Here is a 21,718-nt window from a genome sequence, read left to right as displayed (position 1 = left end):
TGACATTTGCTTTTTCTTTCTTTGCCCTCAAGTGCCAAACTATTTAGATGCAAAACAAAAAGACAGACACTACCCCCGAGTTAAATGAGACAAAAACACCATGATAAAATATCCTCTTGGATTTTAGAAGACAGGATTGTTGGGTTCTTTTTTCTCAGTACCTGTTTGCTGCTGCTACATTCCTCTGCAGATGCCAGGATATTTAAACTGAACTGCTCAAGCCAGGTTTCCCTTAGCGGTGAGGAGGGATACACAGACACACTTAACCACACATACATCAATACTATGTTGTGTTATTTTCCTGATCCACAGATTTGGTTTTCAACGCTTTGCGTTCTGCACAAAAATTGAATTTGTTGACAAGAATAAACCCAGCGAGGTGAGGACAAACCTTGTCTCTGGTTAGTAATATCTTGGGGTATCAGTGGGCGTTTAAAATAACCGGCCTACCACTGCAGAAAAGAGGGTCAAAATGATAAGAAACACTCCAGACAGACAGTGTGGTTATTATTTTTAAACAGATTCAAGTGTTGTCATTGAAAGGTCTTTGGTGAGAAGCTTTACACGTAGTTCCAGCAGATGTGTGTTACTTCTCATGCTATTTCTTTCCCTATACACACACACACACACACACACACACACACACACACACACACACACACATATATATATATATATATATATATATATATATATATATATATATTTTATTTTTTTTTTCCCCTTACAATTTACCACAAATCAAGGCATCCAACAATTCCAGTCATATTTGCTTCATTCCTGCGCAGCGGGCGGTGAACATCGCCGCTACCGTTCATTATTTTGGTGGCACGTACAGAGGCTCAGGTGGCTCATTTCCCTTCACGAGGTATTTCATTTTAAAAAACACAAGGCAGCACATGAGCCTTCATTTAAAGTCAAACCCAGTCATTTATAGTTTCAGAAATAAGAAGGAGTTCAGTCAGACTACTCATTTGAAAATCTGGAACATGATATACCTGCTGTCAATGCTTCTCAACGCTCCCCTGTGTCTACAGAACAATTAGCATGACTCAGTTTTGCACCGCTGGACGAAATGAATGGGAAACATTTACAACTTCCTTTTTCCAATTTCACGTGTGCAATCTCATGCCAACTTTCCTTTATGTGCTCTATAATCTACATGATGATCCTTCAGTGAATATGCCTTTCATTTGAGAGGCCCATTCACAGCTCGCTGATTCACCCCCCGTACAGCGAATACATCTACGGACGTCTGTGTTCCTGCGATGCTAACCATCAGTTGGAAGTGTATACTGTATCCACGTTCTTGTTTACAGCTTTGGCTCTAATTAGTTTGATATTATTTTATGCTTTTTTAAAAATTTTGTCATAAATCTCTGTTGAGACCATCTTCTTTAAATGGTGTCAGACTGAAAATCAGCAAAAACTCATGTAAAAGTGTCATGACGGTTTTATTGACACTTCAAGCTTCACGGCTGCATTCTGTTTTGTTGTTGTCGTTGTTTTTTGTGGATCGTTCACATTATTTTCAAGTTTGCTTTAAGTTCCTTTACACTGTAACCACGTTCATGTCTTTCTCTTTGTTTCACTGTGCTCTCAAACACAGACTCGTATCATTACCACCCGTCTACTACTTGCTCACTTTCCCTCCAAATACAACCTTCACGGCCGTATTCGCAGAGTTGTTGAATAATCCCAACTTTGAAGCGACTTCCGCAGCCCAGAACTGTATGGAACTGTTGATCTCCATTGACGCAGCAGCTGCATGACTGTTCAGGCACACTAAAATACCAGACCTGAATCTGATTCAGGACCACAAATAGTAGTATGTGAAGTATCAGATTCCGTGTGATGGAAGGGAAGCAAATATACAGGTTCTGGTCACTTTTTCCTGCTATATGAACAAAGTTTAAGTGCTATACAGAAGCTTCTGGAACTGAAATTTCTTGCAGATGTTTCATTTATTTTCCAAAGGGCTTGAACTGAAGAGGCTTCTTATACCTTCAACTGTGTTTCACGCTTACAGCGTATATCATAACCTGGATGTCTGAGAATCTTCATCAGCACATTGATTTACATTTGTGAATTAAAAGTGACCTAAACTTTTGGGCATGAGCTTCCATAGACACATCTATGAGGAATCAACGGCAGAGAAATCATAGTTCACTCTATTCTGGTGCTCTGGTAAATTGAGTTGTACTACCATCTACTGGCCAAACTATGGTACTGTACATTAATAGGAACACATCTACTCATCAGGTCTTTGAAATGAAAAAGTAAATGGTACACAAAATGTTATTTATTTAAATCTGTTATCCATAAAAGCATTTAATAAAAAATACCCAACGTGCAGACAGACCGTAATGCATGCCAATGCTGTCAGTATTGGCTCTGTGTTAATGTGCAACAGTGCTCAGAGTGAATATAGAAAAAAAATGCCTTTGTTTCTCTGATATCATACTATTCTATAGCATAAGGCACATTTAGCATCCTAGGAACTCCTGAAACCCTTTAGGACCCATTTAGGAACCATTCCTCATCCTACCATGCACCTATATTCCAATAATGTTATTGAAATGTGACGTTAGCGGTTAAAAAAAATATGGTCATCAACTTAAAAAAAAAACAAAACCCAAAGCAAAAACGAAACAAAAAAAAACATAGTTGGGGAATTATACAGTACATAACACGAGTGTAATGAGCGACTAGTTAGCCTAAACATGTCTTGAACTGTGAGAATGTGTACCTCAATAAATCTGGGTGGAAAGACAGGTATCAAAAAAATTATGATCTTAGTAACTGAAGCATAGTCAGAATGTGAAGTTTCCCTGAGAGAAAGAAAAACAAAACAAAAACCACAAGAAATGCCCTCCTACTTTGCAAATGGAAACTTAGGCAAACTACCTGACACTTCTCTGCTCAGTCAAAGCTAAAGATAGTGGATGTTAATACAGTGAAATGCATAGTACATATACAGCTAAGAAGAACTTAAGATTATTCAGAGAAAAGTAAAAAAAAAAAAAAAAAAGGCAAAATAAACCAGGTAGGTCCATCTCCTTCAAAAAGGGGCTTACAGTATATAATAAAATCTGTGCAACCACTCTGTGCACCCCCCGAGGTCCTCCGTGATTAGGAATGACAGTGGAACTAGTCTAGTTATAAGCTGTTATTCATGTCCAAACAGGCATTGAGGAGAGCAGAAGGGACAGAGCAGCTCTGTGGGGAAGAAGAGCCTCCCTCTTGTGTCTGTGTGCTGGCTAGAGGTGCTGGGGCTTGAATGGAGCCTGCAGGAGGCCCATTCGGGTCAGACTCAGAGGAACAACTTACCATTTCAATAGTGATCTGGGACTCCTTGTCCTTGCTCCCAGGTCCAGAGGAGATGGGGAAATCTGGTGAGGAGAGTTTGGCAAGAAGCTGCAGGTGGTCCTGATCTGAGCCAGACTTGACGCTGACTTTCTTGCACAACCTAAAGAGACTCTGACGCGTCTCCTCCAGGTTTTGCTCCAGTTCAGTTCGCTCATGTAGCAGCCTCTCTTTCTCACTTTTCTGTAGAGGATGGATGACAGTACAGCTCAGTCAAAGCAATGTCATATTTAGCATTGACAAGTACTCTGTGTGCTCATTAAATAATTTACTGACCTACATAACTTTTTTAATGTAAAATAAACTAGGCATCGTGCCATGGACATGATATGCCAAGCTCACACTCCATAATTTCAGCTCTGATTTTTTGCATTCAAGGAGTTTTATAGTTCCAGCTGGCGCTGGAGCGCTACATGTGTGTAAACTGTTCAAATATGCAATTAGAGTGCGTCTGTGATACATCCCAGATATCCAGCATGCCAAATACCTTCTAGCTTCAGCAATGAGCACAAATATGAGCAGAAGACACAGGGTGAAACCTGCTGTTCCTAAAAGGCCAGTTTAAAGCAAAGGTTTCAGAGGAGACAAGTCATTTACAGAGAGAGCTGCAGCAGTGTAAACTGGCAGAATGCTGCATAGCAAGTAGCCAAGGTTTCAACTTGTTTCTTCCTGAATCTTTGGCCCGAACTGGCCAATATGAGCTTTTTCCAAGTGCTGTTATTGTATCTGCAGGACATCAGTCAATAACAGTGAAGAGGAAATGCATTTGGAAACAGGATATACATTATCAACACTTGCAAACAACATCCCATGTTTTCCTTTTCTTTCTGTCTTTTTTGATGGTTTGCAGCTATGACCGCTGATGGATCCTTATCTTTCAGTCAAGAGGCTACTGTTTTTAGCTTAGCTTCTTCAGTACAGCTAGCAGGCTAACTCTGGTTCAAGTTTAACCCATCTAAGTTACGTCCATGTGATGACAATGACTTGCGGATCTTGTAATGTGTGACCAACCTTCAGTCCTCCTCAGCTCTGTCGTGTATTAATCACGAGATTCCTAACATGACAGCAAGTTATGTACTGTAAACATAACTGGCGACTTAGAAATTTGTGTCAGGTTTAGTGGATTTTAAGAGCAAAATATATTCTGTAGACAAGATCAGATATTGCAAAAGAAACTTACCAAAGTTTTGATTTCACAATCTAGCTGCTGTATGCTGTCTAGCTTCCTCTTTCTGCAGCGCTGCGCAGCCACGCGGTTTTTGCTTCGACGGCGTACATCATGAACAAACTCCAGCTGATCTGGAGTCAGTTGATGTTGTCTCAGTAGCTGCTGGAAGCCACTCCGGGTCAATGCTGAGATTTGCTCCACTGGGAATGGAAGCTGAATCTGTACAGTAGAGGGGTTGGAAGTTAAAGGCTACTTAAAGACTCAAAACACACACACACACACACACACACAATAGTTGTAAATGTTAATAATGACCTCTGCTGCTCTCCGGTTGTTGGCCTCAGTATCTCCATCTGTGTCCAGGTCTGAATCGTCCCCAGAGTTGAGCGAGGAGGACATACAGGGGCTCTTCTCTGACTGGGACAGACTGTCAATGTGTGAGGCGGGGTCATCACCTGTCCCGAGGTCCCTGAGAAAGGGACAGTCCCCAGGATTGGAGCTCAGGTCCAGTTGTTTAAGCCAATGAAAGTCAGATGTTTTTACCAGATTGTTTTGGTCGATGGGTTCTAGGGGGAGTGGTTGAGCCTGAGATGGACAAAGGTCGGACCAAAATCCCTTCGCCAGATGTTCTGCCACCTCTCTCTCCACGCTGCTCCTCTCCCCAAATCCCTCCTCATGGCTTAGGTCAGGCAGTGTAGGGTCTGACATTCTCTGTTCAAGGCCAGCCTCAGTCTGCTCTAATAACTCACTGCAATCTTCTGCCTCTGATGTGTTGAGTGGACATGAACCGAGGTTACAGTGAGTTTCAACACCAAGCGGTTCTACGGTCTGTTTAACATCTCTGCCTGCTGGCTGATTGAGTTCTGGCGGATTCACATCCCCTGGCACTGACAGCTCACATGGTAAGCTGCAGCCTGCCAAATCCAACTCACTTTGATTACACACATCTCCTATCGCCAAAATGTCTCTATCACAGAACTGAGAAGAGTGACCTGCACTGTCAGAATTTGGGCACGGTAAAGATAACATGGGGCACACACCATTTGCTGTTAGCTCCAGAGATAGGGGAGGCATTTGTGGCCCACAGTTCTCCAAACAGAAGTGTTCCTCCTGACTGTCGGTCTGTACGCTCTGAGAACACTGTGGTGTGGAGTCTATTTGTTCAGCACCTCCTGAAGGCACAGAGCTGTGTGAATCAGATGATTTTGGTTGGCTGCTCTCTGCACTGGAGACAAAACGTTCGCTGGGATCTCGACTCTGACAGCAGAATCGATGTCTGGCCTCCTGTGATTTGCCTTCAGAAAACTTTGGGATGAGGAAATCAAAGCATGCTGACTCCAAGTTATGAAATCCTAAAAATTCTGCACAGCTGTGAATGGCGTGAATGTTTTCTTTGGTGAAGAGCAGCTTTGATGTGTAGGCAAACTGAAGCAAAGGTTCAAACCCCTCCACAGTCACCTGGGGGGGAGAACAGAATATAACTCATCTACTACAGAATACTTCGATGAAACCTGACCAGCTCAAATAAGGGAGAGACTTCACTTTAGAAGGGTGGAAATGTGTAACAACGTGTTACATTAAGGCTTTGACATTGATTAACTTCACCTGGTTACTGAAATAAACACACTGTTACCATAAAGACTAAGAGACATATTGTTGTCACACACAATTCAAAATATCTATGTGCAAGAGAACAAAAGCTACAATTAAACAACAGATATATGACACATGGTTTCATGAACAGTTTTCTGTCAAGATGTGCACATATCAGAGGCGCAGAACAGCAGTTCACCCGAAGCGCATTAGCACCGTAACACAACGTGACACACGTTCTGTAACACAATTCAATAACTGACTGTGTTTTGTTGCATTTTGAACACTGTTTGTTTCAATGCAGCCTCATGATGTAAATATAAAAAGACCTCTGCAGCAAAATCAGTTTTGATATCATATATATATGATATATATAAGAATCCGATTGGAGTGGGACACATTCGGAAAAGCCTGTAAATCATATACGCGCTGCATTGTCTTCCCATCAAAAACAACATTCGACTATTATTATCATTATTATTGTGCTTGTCATGAGGCATAGATTGATTGAATAAACAGCGTACACTGCTGTCATGGTGGGTTTATCAGATTATTTAGCTGCCTTCCGAGTTTGAACATCTTGAACTGAAAAATTCCAATTTAACTTCAGAAATTCAAGATATCAAAGCCATGACAGAATTTTATTCATGATCCGTTCTCAATAGTTTAATTCAAAAAAAAGATCCCTTGCTGTGTCAAATTTTCCCCAAATCCTTCATCCAAACAACCAGACACTGACCTCATCAGGCAGGGTGATGATGGGATTCTGTTTGGTGACATTGGTGACCCTGCCGTGGAAATATTCACTGCAGGAAGCCAAGACGGACCAGTGGGCTCTGAAGCTCCTGTTCTCCACCACCACCGTTACATCGCATAAGATGTCCCGTTGCCTCTGGTTATTCAGACACTGGAGAACATGAGTGCTGTGCACTGCAGACTGAAACGTGAATACTGACGTGCGAGGTGCTTGGAGGGACATGGTTAATTCAAGCTGAGCCTGTGTGACAGAGGGAGCCCAGTCAAAAGAGGAGCTGGTGGTCAAAACAGTGCGACTTGTGAGTGATGAGTCTATTCATTAAAAGACAAAATTTTAAAAATGGAGCTTCACTTGGAAGTTAAAAATGGATGTTTGAAATGACTTTTTTAACGCCATTATCTTAAGATCACAAGTTCATTATTCAGTTATTCAAAGTGGGGTTTTTATCATGATAACAGGTTAATATAATTATCAAGGGAAAACCAAGCTTTTACTAGTTAACCAAACAACCTTGCTTCATTACTATTTTCTCGGGGTCATGGTTCATTTTGACGTCTTACTCAAGGAACATATGGCAGGCATTTCTCACATATCAGTGACACCAAAAAGTACATTTTTAAAAGTGTAGATGAGGTCTGGGAAACCTTTCAAGCTATCAGTTAGAATTTATTAGCATTACAAATAAACCTGTAGGTACAGAATCTAGATTTCTTTTTTCCCCCTTACACAATACTACTAAAAATACACCTCTTCTTGCTCCTTCTAGCATTGTTACGGGCAGCAGGAAAGATCACGGGACTGTCAAATGACTACTTTGCATGCTTACGCAAGACTGTTGCGGCTATTGAATGTGTCATGATCAGCATTACTGGCTTTAAGGAGAATTAACGATGTGGGTCTCCATAATCTAGAGATGGCAAGACCCCACAAGTCCCAACTGACTTCTGATGTCATGCAAAGAAACACTATTCATCTCTCTGTTGCATCGGCGAGACTCACGCTGGACGATATCACGGCGGTTATTAGCTGTGAATTACAGAACTGACGACTTTAATTCGGATTATTTTTCACTATTTGACACCGTTCAAAATGCTGACTCATGTTTCGCCAAGTTACCGAGCGGGGCCCGGGGTTTCATTTCGAAAGCTCCAGACACTTTTGAAACATTTTAGTGAATACCTCAATAGACTGGAAGGAAAACCAACCCATCATACTCAGGTTAAGGTATCGTTAAATTAGGTAATGGCTGGGAATGTTGTCATATCGGAATAGCTAGGCCAGGTTTAGAACGTTAGCTGGAACTAACTTTACCTACTGTACAGGGCGGACGTATTACGTTATTCGTGTTGATCGAAAACCACAACACCGGGAGCAATAATTTTGTAACTATAAATACAAGATGCCAAATATCCACCGACCTGCCGTGACAACTTGATAATAGTGCCATTGGTAAAATTAGGGTAGAGTTGGATCTCATCCGGAACCAGACCTTCCCTTTAGGCGACCGATTGGACCAGGAAAAAGCTGCTAGCGCTCTTACTGCGCATGCGCTTAAACAGCCGTCAGCATGAATACACACAGAACAAGGGAAACTTATTGAAGGATTTCATTAATGATAAATACAAAATAAGCATAAATATTTGGTAGAAATTATCATTCACGTCTTTATATTGAACCTGATAGTTTTCATGTGTCACAAAAAAAAACCCAACTCAATCTGTTCAATGCCTGAATCAAGTATCAATCTCGCCAAGCTCCCAAAAAGTCCCCTGTGAGTGATTTATAGCAGTTCACCACAACAAGTCACTGAGGAAAAGGGCTGAGGTTGGTTATGACATCCCAAATATTGTGAAGCTGAAGCAGCAGTGGGTTGGATTGGATTTCCTGAAGAGTGAGGCACATTTAGATTAGAGGATCCTTTCATAGAACAGGAGGTAGGCTTGACAACTCTGGACTTTGCTCTCGCTGACAGGTTGGACACTTGTGTCACTGATATGGAACCAGGACCCTCTCTGTGGCTCTGCGTCGCCTAAAAAGGCAGAGATGAGTTAGAGGCGTTCCTTCAAATGAGAGAAGCATGTCTGTATTCAAACGCCACCTGAGGGCTCCTACCTCCTGCTGCAAGTCCGTTAGATGAGGGTTTAGTGCACTGAGGTCGTATTTTCACATAGGCGGTGTAATGACCGGACCTCATTGTTCCGCTGTGCTCTACAATACCGTAAAGGTTGTACAAAATCTGACTCTCTTCCTCTGCAATGTTCTGTGTGGAGACGGTGTTGTATTAAAGTTTCTTATAAGAAAACACGCATTTGCAACAGCCTAACATTCTAAGTACTGATATTTACCTTGCATTTGACCGCACAAAAAGGAGCTAGATCTAGTATCAGAGGGAAGTGGACGTGTCTGTTCACTTTACAAATGCTGTAGCCCATCTAGTGAAAACAAGAAAGATAACCTCATTAGAATAAATGAAACAAGGAGATTCAGCTCCTAATAAAAGACAAATAAACTAAACAACCCGCCGTAGTGTGAGTTTAGTTGTGCAAATACAAACAAAGCTGAGAATTGGATCACCTGCTGAAATCTCTTCAGATGAAGAGTGAGCACCTGCGGCGGTGAGGAGATGAGCATTTGCTTCAAGGCATCAGTGTAGATGTTCTTTTTGGATCCTGTACAAAGAAAACATGAAGAACAATGATGGACTTTATGGTTCTCCCGCCGGAAAACCGAACAAAATCCTCATCTGACAAACACTGTGTCATCACCTAAGAACAACAATGATGTGCTGGGATACCTGCAGCTTTGACTTTGTGGGACTGCTGTTTATTACATGTGACACACAGGAGGCGGTTGTTCTGTGTGAGAGTTTCCACTTCTGTGAACTGAAACAGGCACGACTGGACCGAACACTCCTGTTTCTCAGGGGACGGCCTGGCAGCCAGCGTGTGGAAGGCCAGCTCTGGATCCTGGTTTACGACGACGTACTCTTTAGCCTCGAGTGGTTCATCTTCACTGTCCATGGCTTGCTCCGCTGCCTCTGATTCCATGAAGGCGTCATTCAAATTGATTTTCTCAATTTTACCTGCTAGCTGTGAGTCTGTTTCATCTACTTGGTCCATGTCAGATGTTTTCTCTTCATCTAAGTCGCTGTCATTCGGTTGCTCCTCCTCTGATAAGACAGTGAAACGACTGCCAGCTGACGAGTCACAATCAACCAATGAATCCTCGCCATCTTCTTTTTCGATGTCGGACTTCTTCTGGTCCTTGTCAGGTCTGCTGGTTTCTCCATCACGAGTCTGGTAGCCAGCGTTCTCTCCATCCTCTGCATCTGCAGTAGGTTCCGCCTGTTCGCTCACTGAGCAGCCTGGAGACGTGAGACTGCTTAAAGTGACTCTGCTCTCAAGCTTCTGCTGCCTCTTTTGATGCTGAGGGCCGAGAGAATGAAACACAGCAAACACAAGATCATTTATTCTGCACTATTATCCAACTGTTAAAAAGGTGAATGATCAGAAAAGCATTGGTACATCCTGTGAGGTACCTTTGCTTGCTTCTTTGCCTGCTTCTTAGCTTTCTTCTGCTGGTACTTGCTACCGCAGCCGGTGGGAACGTCCTCGTTTCCATTCAGAGCTGGACTTTCTCTGCCATCTTGGCTCGACTCACTCATCTTCTGAACTCTTTTCTTCTGGTTCTTCTTTCTATAAGCCTATGAGGTCAGATATGGTAATCTATAAAATAAACTAATTGCTTCATAAATTGTCAGTACACAACACAACTAAGGGTTTTACCTCATCGGAAACAGGAAGGGAAAGATCCAGAAACATCTCTGTGACTACAGACACCTGCAAGAGCCAACGAGAGCCCACTTGAATTTAACGTAACACCGTAAATTAGATTTTACTTCTTTTTTTGGCCCACAATACATACCGTTTTACACTGTTGACACATCACAGTGCTGGTCATTTCCCCACCAAAAACTTGGTCAACAAAATTCTTAGGAAATCCATTTTTCTCATACTCTGAAATTCAAAGTCCATTGTTAATTGCCACGTTTCTCCTTAGTCGTCCATCATCACAGGATTATAAAGTCTTATTTGCTGTTGAGACAGTGGCAGCAGCGATATTAATCCAAAAAAACCACTTCGAGCTTACCTTTAATTAGCTTTTTTAGCTGTTCTCCATCGGTGTTCTTTTTAGATTGTTTCAATGTCTCCATTATCCCAGAGCTCACTCTCTGTGGAGAAAAACAAATTATAAACACAACCTCCCAAGACACCGTCAGGGAGGCACACAGCAGATATATGATGTCCAAAATTGTGAATGAGTCGCAGTGATTTTAGAATCTTTGCAATAATTGAGCTCTTAAAAAAAACTGCTCTGAGAAAATTAACCAAACCGTTTGAGAAGTTCTCCTTGAAAGTAAAATCCCTGAGGTCAATAAATCAGGGGGAGAGCTGTTAAACTTTAATTCTTTCCATTTTATGCATTAAGCATCCTCAATTTGTGACTACATTTACACTCTAAATCAGGGCTGGCCAAACTTTTTACTTTTGAAGGCCAAAACTGAAACTTAACAATGGCCCGCAGGCCAAAAGCAATCCCACACTGTGTAAAATCCCAAGCTTTTCCAGAGATGAATAACACTTTCCCACTATACGTTTACGTGACGATAAAATGTGTGTTTCTTGTTTCTTCAGGTTCCTCTAAATTTCAAATTTTTAAGTGCATGTTAAGTTGAAACAATTAAAACAATGTACTCTGACAACAAATTAGCATTCAGCTTCTGCTAAACCAATCACTAAGTGTAATTAATAATCAAGGATCCAACAAATTAGTCAACTTACATAAAAGAAAACAAAATAAAGTTCTTACAGTCAAGCCAACTGCTTATTTATCTATTCTGTTCTTAAACATCTTGCAGGCGAAAGTGAAAAAAGTGCCCCACTTTGGGTAGTGCTGTTCAAGATAAACTGGTTCCCGAAACAGGAAGTGGAGAGTACGCGACATGTCAGTCGACTTTCAACCGTTGTTTACAATCAAATCTCTGTCTCAGAATGCCAAGTCATGCCTGGACAGCTATGACAGCCACTTTTACAGTAAACGTTGTGTTTTCTCTGATGTGACAGTGTCACTTGACAGTGAGCGCCTACTTTGATCTCCTCAGCTCTCATCCCATCCAGCAGGTAGCGCAGCAGCTCCTGGCTGTCTTGTTGCTGAAAGCCTTTGAACCTTGCAGCCCTGCAGACAGAAGACAAGAGATGATAAATAAGAGTTAATGCAATGATGTAAGGAAGCAAATAGTCAACTTGAGTTCCGCTGAAACTTACAGTTGCACTCACTTTTTACAGACTTGTGTGAACAGCTCCCGAGGTGTTACCACACCTTTCTTCGATTCCTGGATCTCGTTGAGCAGATGACACATTGCCAAAGTCAGGGATCCTGGCTGGTCTAAGTGTGCTACGATAGGTTCCTGCAATCATAATAAAACACACTCTTTAGTTTTCAAAACAAATCTACCTAAAACATTTAGAAAGTAACTCACCAGATCAGACGAAGCACCAGGTTCAATGCTGAGGCTCGTCTTCTCCTCGATCACTTTGTTGAGAGTCTGTCTTAGCACTTGTGTTTGGGAGAGATTCTGAAAAAGGGTATTGAAAGCATTTTAGCATCACTCCATTTTTATCACCAGAATGATAACCTGTATAATTTACCTGAATCACTGCATTAAAGAAGCAAGTGTTTCCCAGGTTGGAGAGTCCCTTTACCGAAACACCACCACTGTCTTCTGTCCTACTGGAGGTCTGGGATTTCTCAGCACTCTCTTTCTTGGTATTTTTCTTTTGGGGGCCCTTGTTCTCCTTATTTTCCTTGTCTTCACTTTCATCTGCTTTTACAGTTTCTGTCTCTTCCTCTTTTATGCCTTCATAACCAGAAAAAACAAAATTACAATCAACATGGAAACATGTCGTTCAAACACTTTGACATGAGGATGCTAAACCGTTCTATGGTACCAACTTCTCTGTTGACTCTTTACGGGATCCGATGAGGTTTTCTTTTTAAGGTTGGACACCAGCTGAGCCAGCTGACTGGTTCCGGAGTACTGGACTTCATCATCGCATATGTAGCACCTTGACAGTGCATGATAACGAGAGCAAGCAAGTAAACTTTTGGTTTTTAACAAAATGTATACTTGTGTTATTTACTCCCCACAGAAACACGCTTACCAAACGCTCCAGCTGTTCAAACTGATGACAAGACAATGTGGATCTGACCGAGGAGTCTCATAATGTTTGATGGCGTGCTGGTTTTCAGAGGTTCGTCCACATCCCTTGTAGAAAAGTGGAAATTTAACAAGAATTCAAATCAGTGTCAAAATCTGTTTCTGACAGATAAACAGGTCACACAAACTCACTATATGGCCACATTTCAGGCACAGCCACACTGGTGCTGGTTCTTTTCCCTCTTCAGAGTTCTGAGGCAGGGCGGCGCTGGTGTTTTCTTTAATTTCATCATGTTTACAGTCCTGGCAGTTCATCCAATCAGAAGTCCCAGCAAGTTTCTTTAGAAGACTTTGGTCTGTTCCTTTCTTAATATGCCTGCAAGATGGACCTATGAAGAAAAAAATTGACACAGAGTTGTTGAAAAAATACATTGAAGGAAACTTACCAGGACCCCCCACACTGTTTGTACTGTGACTTCACCTGTCAGGTCAGAGTCCTCATCCTCTCTGGAGCTCTTGTCCTTCCCCCTTTTCTTTCCCATCTTCACCTACAAGCCGGTATTACAGATTAATGGAACTCAGACACAGGAGTCATGTAAACTTCCTAAGTTTTGGCTAGATGCTTGTTTTTTTAGACCGCTTATAACAAACATGCTCATAAATGTTCTAAATCAGAGGATAAAACATCATGACCACTGTCTTGGTCAAATCAACTTACTGTCACAGACGGAGGAGTCGACCACTCTTTTCAGATTCTTTTACTTCGTGCGGATACCGCATCTAATCCAAATTTATTTAAAAAAAAACAACAACAATTTATTAAACCGTGAAATTAAAATCACTCTCTACGAAAATATGTCAACAAATTCCTGTGATTTGGCATACATGCAGATAATAGAGAGCCAAAACGTGACGGTGTCACTGTTTCTGAAGTCCGGTGAGTATGCTGTTTCCTGTGTGTGTCGATAAACAGTCCGGTGGAAACAAAACGATTGAGAAGCTAACCTTTGCTAGACCCTCACACAAGCAGTAGGCTTGTACACTCAGCATGTTCGTGTCCCACTCCATGTCTCTTTAGTTCTATATTTAATTACCGGTACCGATAAAACCACACTACCATGTCCTTACTGTACAATGAAAAAACAAAGTGATTTGTTTTAACCGAATCGCCAAAATATTTGATTCTTGCGACAGTTAAGCGTTGTTAGAACAGTTTAACACGGCGGCCGAAGCTTTATTTCGCCATTATTATCATCACTATTTCGATATAATGGCTTACTTGGAATGGGCTGAGTCCCAGCTGGCAGAGATTGAGCTGCTGACCAGCATGTTTCCCACTCAGGAGGAGCTGGAGATGGTGGACCAGCTGGCACTCGCCGAGCTGAGGGACTACGTGGACGCCTCAGCCTCGACAGACAGCCCGCCTCCCTCCAGACCCCAGTTTCTCCTCAAACAGAGGCTGGACTCTGAGGGGACCGAGACGGTAACCGGACACAACTTTTATTCTATGTGATTGAATTCAGCGCGTCCGCAAAATACACGTCATTTCTAACTCTTGCTATTTATCACTCCACGCAGGTGGATGTCATTCTGTCCTGTGCCTACCCGTCTGAGTATCCCAGTGCATTACCTGAGATAACTGTGAGGTAAGACAGCTGAACTGTAGCACTGGCAATTATTCACAGCTCAGCTGAAGTACAAGAGAATACCTGAGTTAAAGATAACAAAAAAAAAAGAAGATAAGGCAACATGTAGAAAATTCGAAAGAAGAGATGACACTGCCATTGCTCAAATTCTTCTCTAAGTTTGTTTAATTTTCTGCAAATCAATTTCACTCAGAATATCTGTAAGGTGACGAGTTTGCGGCTCGTACCAATACTATGGAGTCGTGGGAAAAATGAAAATAAAATGAAACAAATACCTTCTAATAATGTTAATGATTGGGGGGCAGGGGGGTTTCATGGATTAAAAAAACCTGTCACTAAGATAACAAGGAGAGGAATGAGTTTCCTGCTAGCATATTTCAGCTAGTTTAGTTCAACAAAAGTTGGAGCTTTCCATCAAATGCTCCCTGAATCATTCCAACAGTGTGTTCTATTTGTGCTTCAGGTGTGCCAGTCTCAGCAGGGCCCAGCAGACACAACTTCACACAAGTTTGAATGCCTTCCTCATGGAAAACTGTCAAGGGGAAGTGTGTGTGCTCTCTGCTGTGGACTGGGTGAAAGACAACCTGCGGGTCTTCATAAATAAGAGCTCATCAGCAGCACCAGCTCCGAAGAAAGAGCCTGCTGCCGCTGCACAGTCACAGGAAGTATTCAGTCGACTGTGGATCTACAGCCACCACATCTACAACACCGCCAAAAGGAAGAATATATTAGAATGGTCGAAGGAGTTGGACTTGTCTGGATTTAGTATGCCTGGAAAGCCTGGGATTGTGTGTGTGGAAGGTCTTCAAACAGCCTGTGAGGAGTTCTGGTCCAGGTAATGAGGGTTGGTGTTTTTTAGATGTCACAGTCAGAAGTCTGCTGAGCTGCTGAGTTTATTATCTTCTCAAATGTTTTTTTTGGTTTTTTTTGACAGAGTGAAGGTTCTGACATGGAAGAGGATCATGATTCGACACAGAGAAGATATTCCCCTTGACGGCTCGGATGAGGACAGAAGGACTGTAGATGCGCTCCGCAAATTCACAGGCTTTGAAGAGGCTGTGTTCGACCCCCATGGGACCCGAGGTAATCACATGGACCTTGGGCTGCTCTACCACTTCTTAAATGAGAGAGGCTGTTGTGATATCTTTCAAATGTATTTTGGTGTTGAAGGAAGGTAGAAAGCGAGACAGTGTTGTGCAGGTTCTCCCCAGTGCCTTGTCACCTCTCCTGACAAGAAGTGTTATGTACTTAAAATGCAAACACTGAAATGCATGAATTATAAGGTGTTCTCTTGCAAACATGCAGTCGTAATAATTTATTACATTGATTTAGTTAGCAATTATTGAATCGCTCTTACAGCCTCATGGGATAAAAGGCAGAAAAAATACTTGTTCCTAATTTGAGTTCTTACACATACAGCAGTCGGTATATTTTTCTAAGGTAGCTTTAAAAAGGTGTTCATTTTAGAGTTGGCAAGGACCCCAGTTATATTTGCAATTTTAATAGCACTGCATGTGCTGCAGATCACACCTTGCCCCAGGTGTTTCTTTTCTGAAATTGTACCACCGTGTATTGCTACCACACTATTATAGGATTTTCGGCTCTGATATCACATTCATATTTGAAACACTCAGTCAATTATACACTTGATATCTGTTTACAAAATCTGTTGATTTACCTCATAAGAATTATTGATAATAGCAATGCAGAAAGTCTGTTTTCTTTGAATAATTTGTTTGATGCATTGTTAATAATATGGATTACACTCCAGCAATCATTATTATATGATTATTATTATTATTGAGAGATTCTATATTTAGCCCCCTGAGATAATCATATAAATTAAAACAAAATAGAATAAAAAAACACCTACAGGTGTCTCACTTATCTTGTACTTTGGAGATACTCAATCATGCTGTATTAAATATACAGTTATTTCAGATGTGATTTTATCAGCGTAATGAATCCTCCATATTGTATCATGCCTTTGTTGTTAGCACACATTTGTCAGGGAGTTTGCTACTGGAGCTGTACTGATTGTTGTGAAAGTCATAATAATAAAGAGTCCCAAAACCTCACAGAAAGCCACATGTCAGAGGTAGTTATGGACTTAGTTGACTTGCCAAATGTGCCTGGTCACGCCGCCCAACAGATGGCAGTATTTTATAATCCATGATGGAAATTATGGCAGTATTAGATTATACTTGTGATGTCAGGATGTTAACCTTTTTAAAACCAAAAACACCAAAGATGTTGTGGCTCCAGATGCTCTACGTGTATATTTCTCAAAGAACTGTAATCATGACGTTTGACAATTTCAGATGGCGTAATGTAAATCTTCAATTGTCTGTCATTTTTGAATAAATTACGCAGATTAATTTGCCGATGGAAGGTGTCACATTGAGTGTAATTCATTAATATTTGCGGTCCTGACTGGTTTACAGCAACAAGACCTGTAAATACACCACACTTATCTACATAGTCTCAGGGTAAAGCGATTCTGACTTCAGAAGAGGAGTCTTCCTGCTGTCTAGGAGAGCCTGACTCCCAGGTGACTCCACGCTGCTGCCGGTCTCTCAGGATGTCAGACAAAATCAGGGCAAGCAGCCTGCTCTTCATCTTCATCTCTGGGTTGAACATCTCATCCTGGAGTAGCAATTCTGTAGTAAAATGAATTTTTACAACTTGTCAGCGCGGGCTCAATCAGATGCTTTCAGAATTATGTGCTCGTTTGTGACGGAAGAGTATTCCATCCTGTGTAAATATCAAGGTTTGATGCATCGTTAACAGACTAACTCTATTCAGTTAACCTCTGAAAGGATGATTGACATCCAGTAGGTTTCTGTCGCTTAGTCTTTGACGGATTCTTCAATGAAGCAGGTTTGCAAAACGGAACATCTAGTCCAGTGATTTTCCTCTCAACCTTTTTGAGAAGGAAACCCCCAAAGAATAAAGAAACTGGTGCTTAGAATCTGCTCCCTGTACTTCTTTTCCCACTGACAGAATAATAAAGTCCAGTTTAGCTGTATAATTGAATACTGCACTGCTGCATTCAACATGTTTCGTCTAGGCCTAAAGAATAATAGTGGAAGGAAATAAAGTCTCACAAGCCTTAAGTTTCCCATTCATCGTTTTCACACTTTCACTGTCATCCAATAAAATGTATACCAAGAACAAATTATATTTCTGATGTAGGTGCTGGAATATAAAAACTGTTTCCAGGATATATTTTTTTTCTCCACACAACCATATACAGTATATGTATTTATATTTATATACAGTCTGTATTCAGTAAAGAGTAGAGCTACAAAGCTCAAGGATGCAGTAGTTTTATTTGATGAACGCCTTTGGCATTCACCCTGTTGATTAGAAAAAAAATTATAAGCAAGGAGGTCTATAAATAGCCTCTGACTGGAGGCCTCTCCCTCGGGAGATGCAGACGTGGCTTTGACACCGGTGATGGTGGATGGGGAAGTGCGCGGTACGCAACAGTGTAGACCTTAATAACAGCTGAGCAGGAAAAGTAATTTAAATCGCCTTCAGCTAAGATGATGAGTGCATGATGGGAATAGTCCACGAACAGATCAGGGACAAACTTGACAGCAATGACAAAATAGGATATTAATTGTCCCACTTGATCATGCCTGATTTGAATCCATACCATTACGAAGAGATGACAGTCGGGATGCGTCATGTTTTTGTTTTTTTCTTGCGGGGAGCCTTTTCACTCGCTCTTTAACTACGTAACTCTTCCCGTAGCAAGAAGCAGAACACAAGTCTTAAAGATTGACAAGAAAGAGCTAATGTTTGATGTATATCTCATCATACAACTTTTCTCACCGCTGTGGGTATGGTAAGTGAATTGATGAGCAGCCCACATGAGGTTTCAGCATATCATCCCGTCAGCCAAAAGTGGCTGCTGTTTCAACTGAAGCCATGATGGGAAAAAAAGCAAAGTGAAGATGACAATATATCCCCCTCCCTCCATGAGAAGTTCATTACCATTATCTACCTGCCAGATGTCGAGTGCTTATGTTTCTTGTCTTTGTCTCTGTTGCCTACAATAGAGATCATAGCCACTGGGGCCATGTCATTATTGACCCGCTCTTGGCTACAGTTGCTGCGCAGGTCATTAACAGTCCTGATCAATATTGGCCCGTAATACCTTTATACTGCCATCTTTTGTAATGTAACTGACCCACAGCTTCTGTATTCTCCCATCTTAATGACTTATTTATTAGAGCTATTGATAGTAGTCTGTAAAATGTAAGACAGCGACACTTTTCTGCAGTTATTTCTGGCTTAAATAAGATAACAGTTTGCCTGTAAGGGGATGCCTGTGATTCTGCGTCTGGGGATGTTTCCATTGACATCTGCAGGATTCTTATATATTCTCAAAATTAAAAAGGAAACCAAATTAAACTGATAGAGGTCATTTTTCCCGAGTATCTGAATGCAAATCATACACGTGAGGAATTTCACATCTTAGGCTATTAAAAAAAATGCAGGAGATAAAACAAGTTTAACCCATTTGTAATATTTTAAGAGCCCACACAGCAGTTTTGTATCATTTGTACTGGGTATGATCATGCAAAGTACTATTAACTTTTATTTTGTATTGTAATTATAAACTTTATATGCATAGCTACTTTCAAAGTGCTTTATAACAAAGAGAATTAAAATCAAATTTTTACAGATATTTGCCTTCATTAAAAAAAGACTGTTATCATCAGCTGCTTGATGTTTTGCAAAAACAATACCAGAAGAAAAAATGATTAAAATTATGTTTAGAAGGGACAACCAGGCATTCTAAGGTGCAAACAACTGTAGGCGAGTCTCCTACATGGGCTGGTGTGAGCTACTGCTAAAACGTAAGGTGACATTCAGGTGGCGAAAGAAGATAATTGAAGTTACTCCTGTGAAGAGGCCTATCTTGCATGGAAGCTCCAGGTGTAAATTAGTAAGTGTGAAACGTTCATACGTTACAATATAAAAGCAGTCTAAATGCACTCATGCATTTCGATGATAATCCACGGAGCAATTTCCTTGACTGGGCTCTACACTCGACTGTTCAATAATACAGACCAGCCATGCCAACCTGAGTGATCGTTTCATTTAAAATACAAGACAGTGAACTTCAATAATGAAAAATGCCTTTGTCCCTCAACCTTCAGATGGCACTGTGGTTGTAGATATATAGAAGTATATCGAGGCCACTTATTGTAGGATGATTATTCTGCCAACCAGGACAACATGTCAGCTTAGCCTTTTTGGCAGTGAGGTTGTGCAACAGATCAAGGTCCTGCTCAGAAGATCAGGAAATCTCACCGGTACTTTACTGTCTCTGAGCAGGAGCCTCCGTGACTCTAACATCATTATCACAAAATGGCAGAGTGAGACAAGGTGGTGAAAGTTGGGGCACTGGTGCTCATTTTGCAGTGCACCAGCTATCAGTCTCAGTGCAGCTCATTGTTTTAAAGGTGACGTTCCTATTTTTAACTTGGAAATGAACCTGGGGAACCAGACCTCACCATTTCAAAATGGCTTTTAGAGGCCATTGTGTATTTTTACTGCTCCAGTTAATGCGCTGATGAGACATGGAGGAGCTGAGTCATGACAGGACTGAGGAGATCATTTACAGCTATTCAACCATGTTGGAGTTGTTGCTTATTGACATTTCTCAAGTTATTGAGCTCTCATCATTTGACAGATCCCACCCAAGGCACCTACAGGCAGCCTGTATATGTGACGGTTCATAGTTAATTGTTAAAGAACCACAGTATTGAATCAAATGACATCTAGAGGTGAAATGGGAGAATGCATCTGTAAACTGAACCTCAGGAAAATCTTGCGAGTGTCCATGTAGTGTAGTGGTGTTGTAGTGTTGCCTACCAGCACGAGGGTTGCTAGTTCAGTTTGGCCTTCAGCTTGGTTGGGTGTGGGATGAGGATATGTGTCCTGGTCAGATTTCTAGCGCCTCCTCTGGTTGGTCAGGGCTCCTGTTCAGGGGGGAGGGGACCTGGGGGAATCTTCCCACAACATTGCGAGGTCCACCTGGTGATACCCCCCACTTTCTTGTGAGAAGATGCAGCCAACAAGCCCACACCCGGCGTATGAAGCATGAGGTAGTCCACAGTGCTCCTCAGAGCAACAGAGGGGTGGAGCAACCACAGGACAGTTTGGTAAGGTGAATTAACTACAACTGGGGAGAAAAAACAGGGAGAAAACGCACAAAAAAGGTTTCCAAAAAGTCAAATCTTGTCTGGAGCCTGTGGATTCATTCACAGATCATCCTAGATTTTAGAAATTTGGGTTCTCATACAAGCACTGTAGCCTCACAGCAAGAGGGTTCCGGGTTCGAGTCCCGGCTCAGGCATGGGATCTTTCCGTGTGGAGTCTGCATGTTCTCCCTGTTCCTGCGTGGGTTCTCTCTTGGTACCCAGCTTCCTCCCACAGTCCAAAGACATCAGGGGGGACGAGGCTGATTGGTACTCTGACCGTAGGTGTGACTGTGAGTGTGAATGGTTGTCTGTCTCTATGTGTTGGCCCTGCGACGGACTGGTGACCCGTCCAGGGTGAACCCCGCCTCACGCATGAAAACTGCTGGGTTAGGCTCCAGCCCCCTGCGACCTTTAACAGGATAGGTGGTAGAAAATGGATGGATGGATGGATTCTCATACAAACTCAAGCTACTATTTCCTTAGAGTCATAAAACTTCATTGATTTTTCCCAGGGAAAGAACTCCATTGGCCTACAATTGCTCAAAAACAGTTTCTTTAGTGATTTAAGTCCCCTGAGGTCATGAAGAGGGGCTGGGGGGCTGAGTCTGGTGTCCCATAGCGAGAGGCTCATATCACATGGGACATGATTAACCCCTTCCCATGCAGAAAAGAGGAGAAGAACAGGATCACCTCGATGTAGATGCAGCATTCCTTTCTACCGGTTTGTTCCTTCTTCAGTCATGGCCAAAA

The 21,718-nt window shown here is 41.8% G+C and overlaps 3 protein-coding genes across 4 annotated transcripts; 1 reads left to right on the top strand and 2 right to left on the bottom strand.

Annotated features, from left to right (window-relative positions):
* Positions 1-2,287: 2,287 nt before the first annotated feature.
* On the bottom strand, positions 2,288-8,437 carry bach1a (BTB and CNC homology 1, basic leucine zipper transcription factor 1 a). The gene is made up of 5 exons (XM_086216507.1): positions 8,303-8,437; positions 6,867-7,124; positions 4,850-5,992; positions 4,547-4,753; positions 2,288-3,549 (listed from the first exon to the last, which is right to left on the bottom strand). The coding sequence occupies exons 2-5, from the start codon at positions 7,104-7,106 to the stop codon at positions 3,160-3,162; spliced, it is 1,980 nt and encodes a 659-aa protein (XP_086072633.1). The 5' UTR covers positions 7,107-7,124; positions 8,303-8,437; the 3' UTR covers positions 2,288-3,159.
* Positions 8,438-8,529: 92 nt separating this feature from the next.
* On the bottom strand, positions 8,530-14,700 carry usp16 (ubiquitin specific peptidase 16). Of its 2 annotated transcripts, none has more exons than XM_086216506.1 (19): positions 14,381-14,700; positions 13,820-13,881; positions 13,583-13,649; positions 13,294-13,490; positions 13,106-13,209; positions 12,897-13,009; positions 12,593-12,801; positions 12,424-12,519; positions 12,221-12,351; positions 12,032-12,119; positions 11,034-11,115; positions 10,809-10,900; positions 10,670-10,723; positions 10,423-10,587; positions 9,679-10,309; positions 9,459-9,553; positions 9,230-9,316; positions 8,997-9,144; positions 8,530-8,913 (listed from the first exon to the last, which is right to left on the bottom strand). In XM_086216506.1, exons 3-19 carry the CDS (start codon positions 13,641-13,643, stop codon positions 8,792-8,794), a joined length of 2,475 nt encoding a protein of 824 aa, XP_086072632.1. In that variant the 5' UTR covers positions 13,644-13,649; positions 13,820-13,881; positions 14,381-14,700; the 3' UTR covers positions 8,530-8,791. The 2 variants fall into 2 exon arrangements, with proteins under 2 accessions (XP_086072632.1, XP_086072631.1); XM_086216505.1 differs by lacking the exon at positions 14,381-14,700 and adding an exon at positions 13,987-14,063.
* Positions 14,063-17,138, top strand: rwdd2b (RWD domain containing 2B). Its single transcript, XM_086216508.1, has 4 exons — positions 14,063-14,584; positions 14,680-14,747; positions 15,211-15,582; positions 15,682-17,138. Exons 1-4 carry the CDS (start codon positions 14,372-14,374, stop codon positions 15,923-15,925), a joined length of 897 nt encoding a protein of 298 aa, XP_086072634.1. The 5' UTR covers positions 14,063-14,371; the 3' UTR covers positions 15,926-17,138.
* Positions 17,139-21,718: the final 4,580 nt, after the last annotated feature.

Source organism: Aulostomus chinensis, chromosome 10 (assembly GCF_037954235.1).
Source record: "Aulostomus chinensis isolate RoL2024-O1b breed Wild chromosome 10, RoL_Achi_v1.0, whole genome shotgun sequence".
Classification (NCBI taxonomy): Eukaryota; Metazoa; Chordata; class Actinopteri; order Syngnathiformes; family Aulostomidae; genus Aulostomus; species Aulostomus chinensis.
This window is presented reverse-complemented; position numbering and strand designations above follow the sequence as displayed.

Coding starts and splice junctions, on each gene's coding strand:
- bach1a (XM_086216507.1), bottom strand. CDS start 7,106: ATGTCCCTCCAAGCACCTCGCACGTCAGTATTCACGTTTCAGTCTGCA. Junction 5,993..6,866: donor TCATCACCCTGCCTGATGAG/GTCAGTGTCTGG, acceptor TCTCCCCCCCAG/GTGACTGTGGAGGGGTTTGA. Junction 4,754..4,849: donor ACAACCGGAGAGCAGCAGAG/GTCATTATTAAC, acceptor TCTACTGTACAG/ATTCAGCTTCCATTCCCAGT.
- usp16 (XM_086216506.1), bottom strand. CDS start 13,643: ATGGGAAAGAAAAGGGGGAAGGACAAGAGCTCCAGAGAGGATGAGGAC. Junction 13,210..13,293: donor GCCTGAAATGTGGCCATATA/GTGAGTTTGTGT, acceptor CTTTTCTACAAG/GGATGTGGACGAACCTCTGA. Junction 10,310..10,422: donor AGGCAAAGAAGCAAGCAAAG/GTACCTCACAGG, acceptor CTCGGCCCTCAG/CATCAAAAGAGGCAGCAGAA.
- rwdd2b (XM_086216508.1), top strand. CDS start 14,372: ATGGCTTACTTGGAATGGGCTGAGTCCCAGCTGGCAGAGATTGAGCTG. Junction 14,748..15,210: donor TTACCTGAGATAACTGTGAG/GTAAGACAGCTG, acceptor TTTGTGCTTCAG/GTGTGCCAGTCTCAGCAGGG. Junction 15,583..15,681: donor TGTGAGGAGTTCTGGTCCAG/GTAATGAGGGTT, acceptor TTTTTTTGACAG/AGTGAAGGTTCTGACATGGA.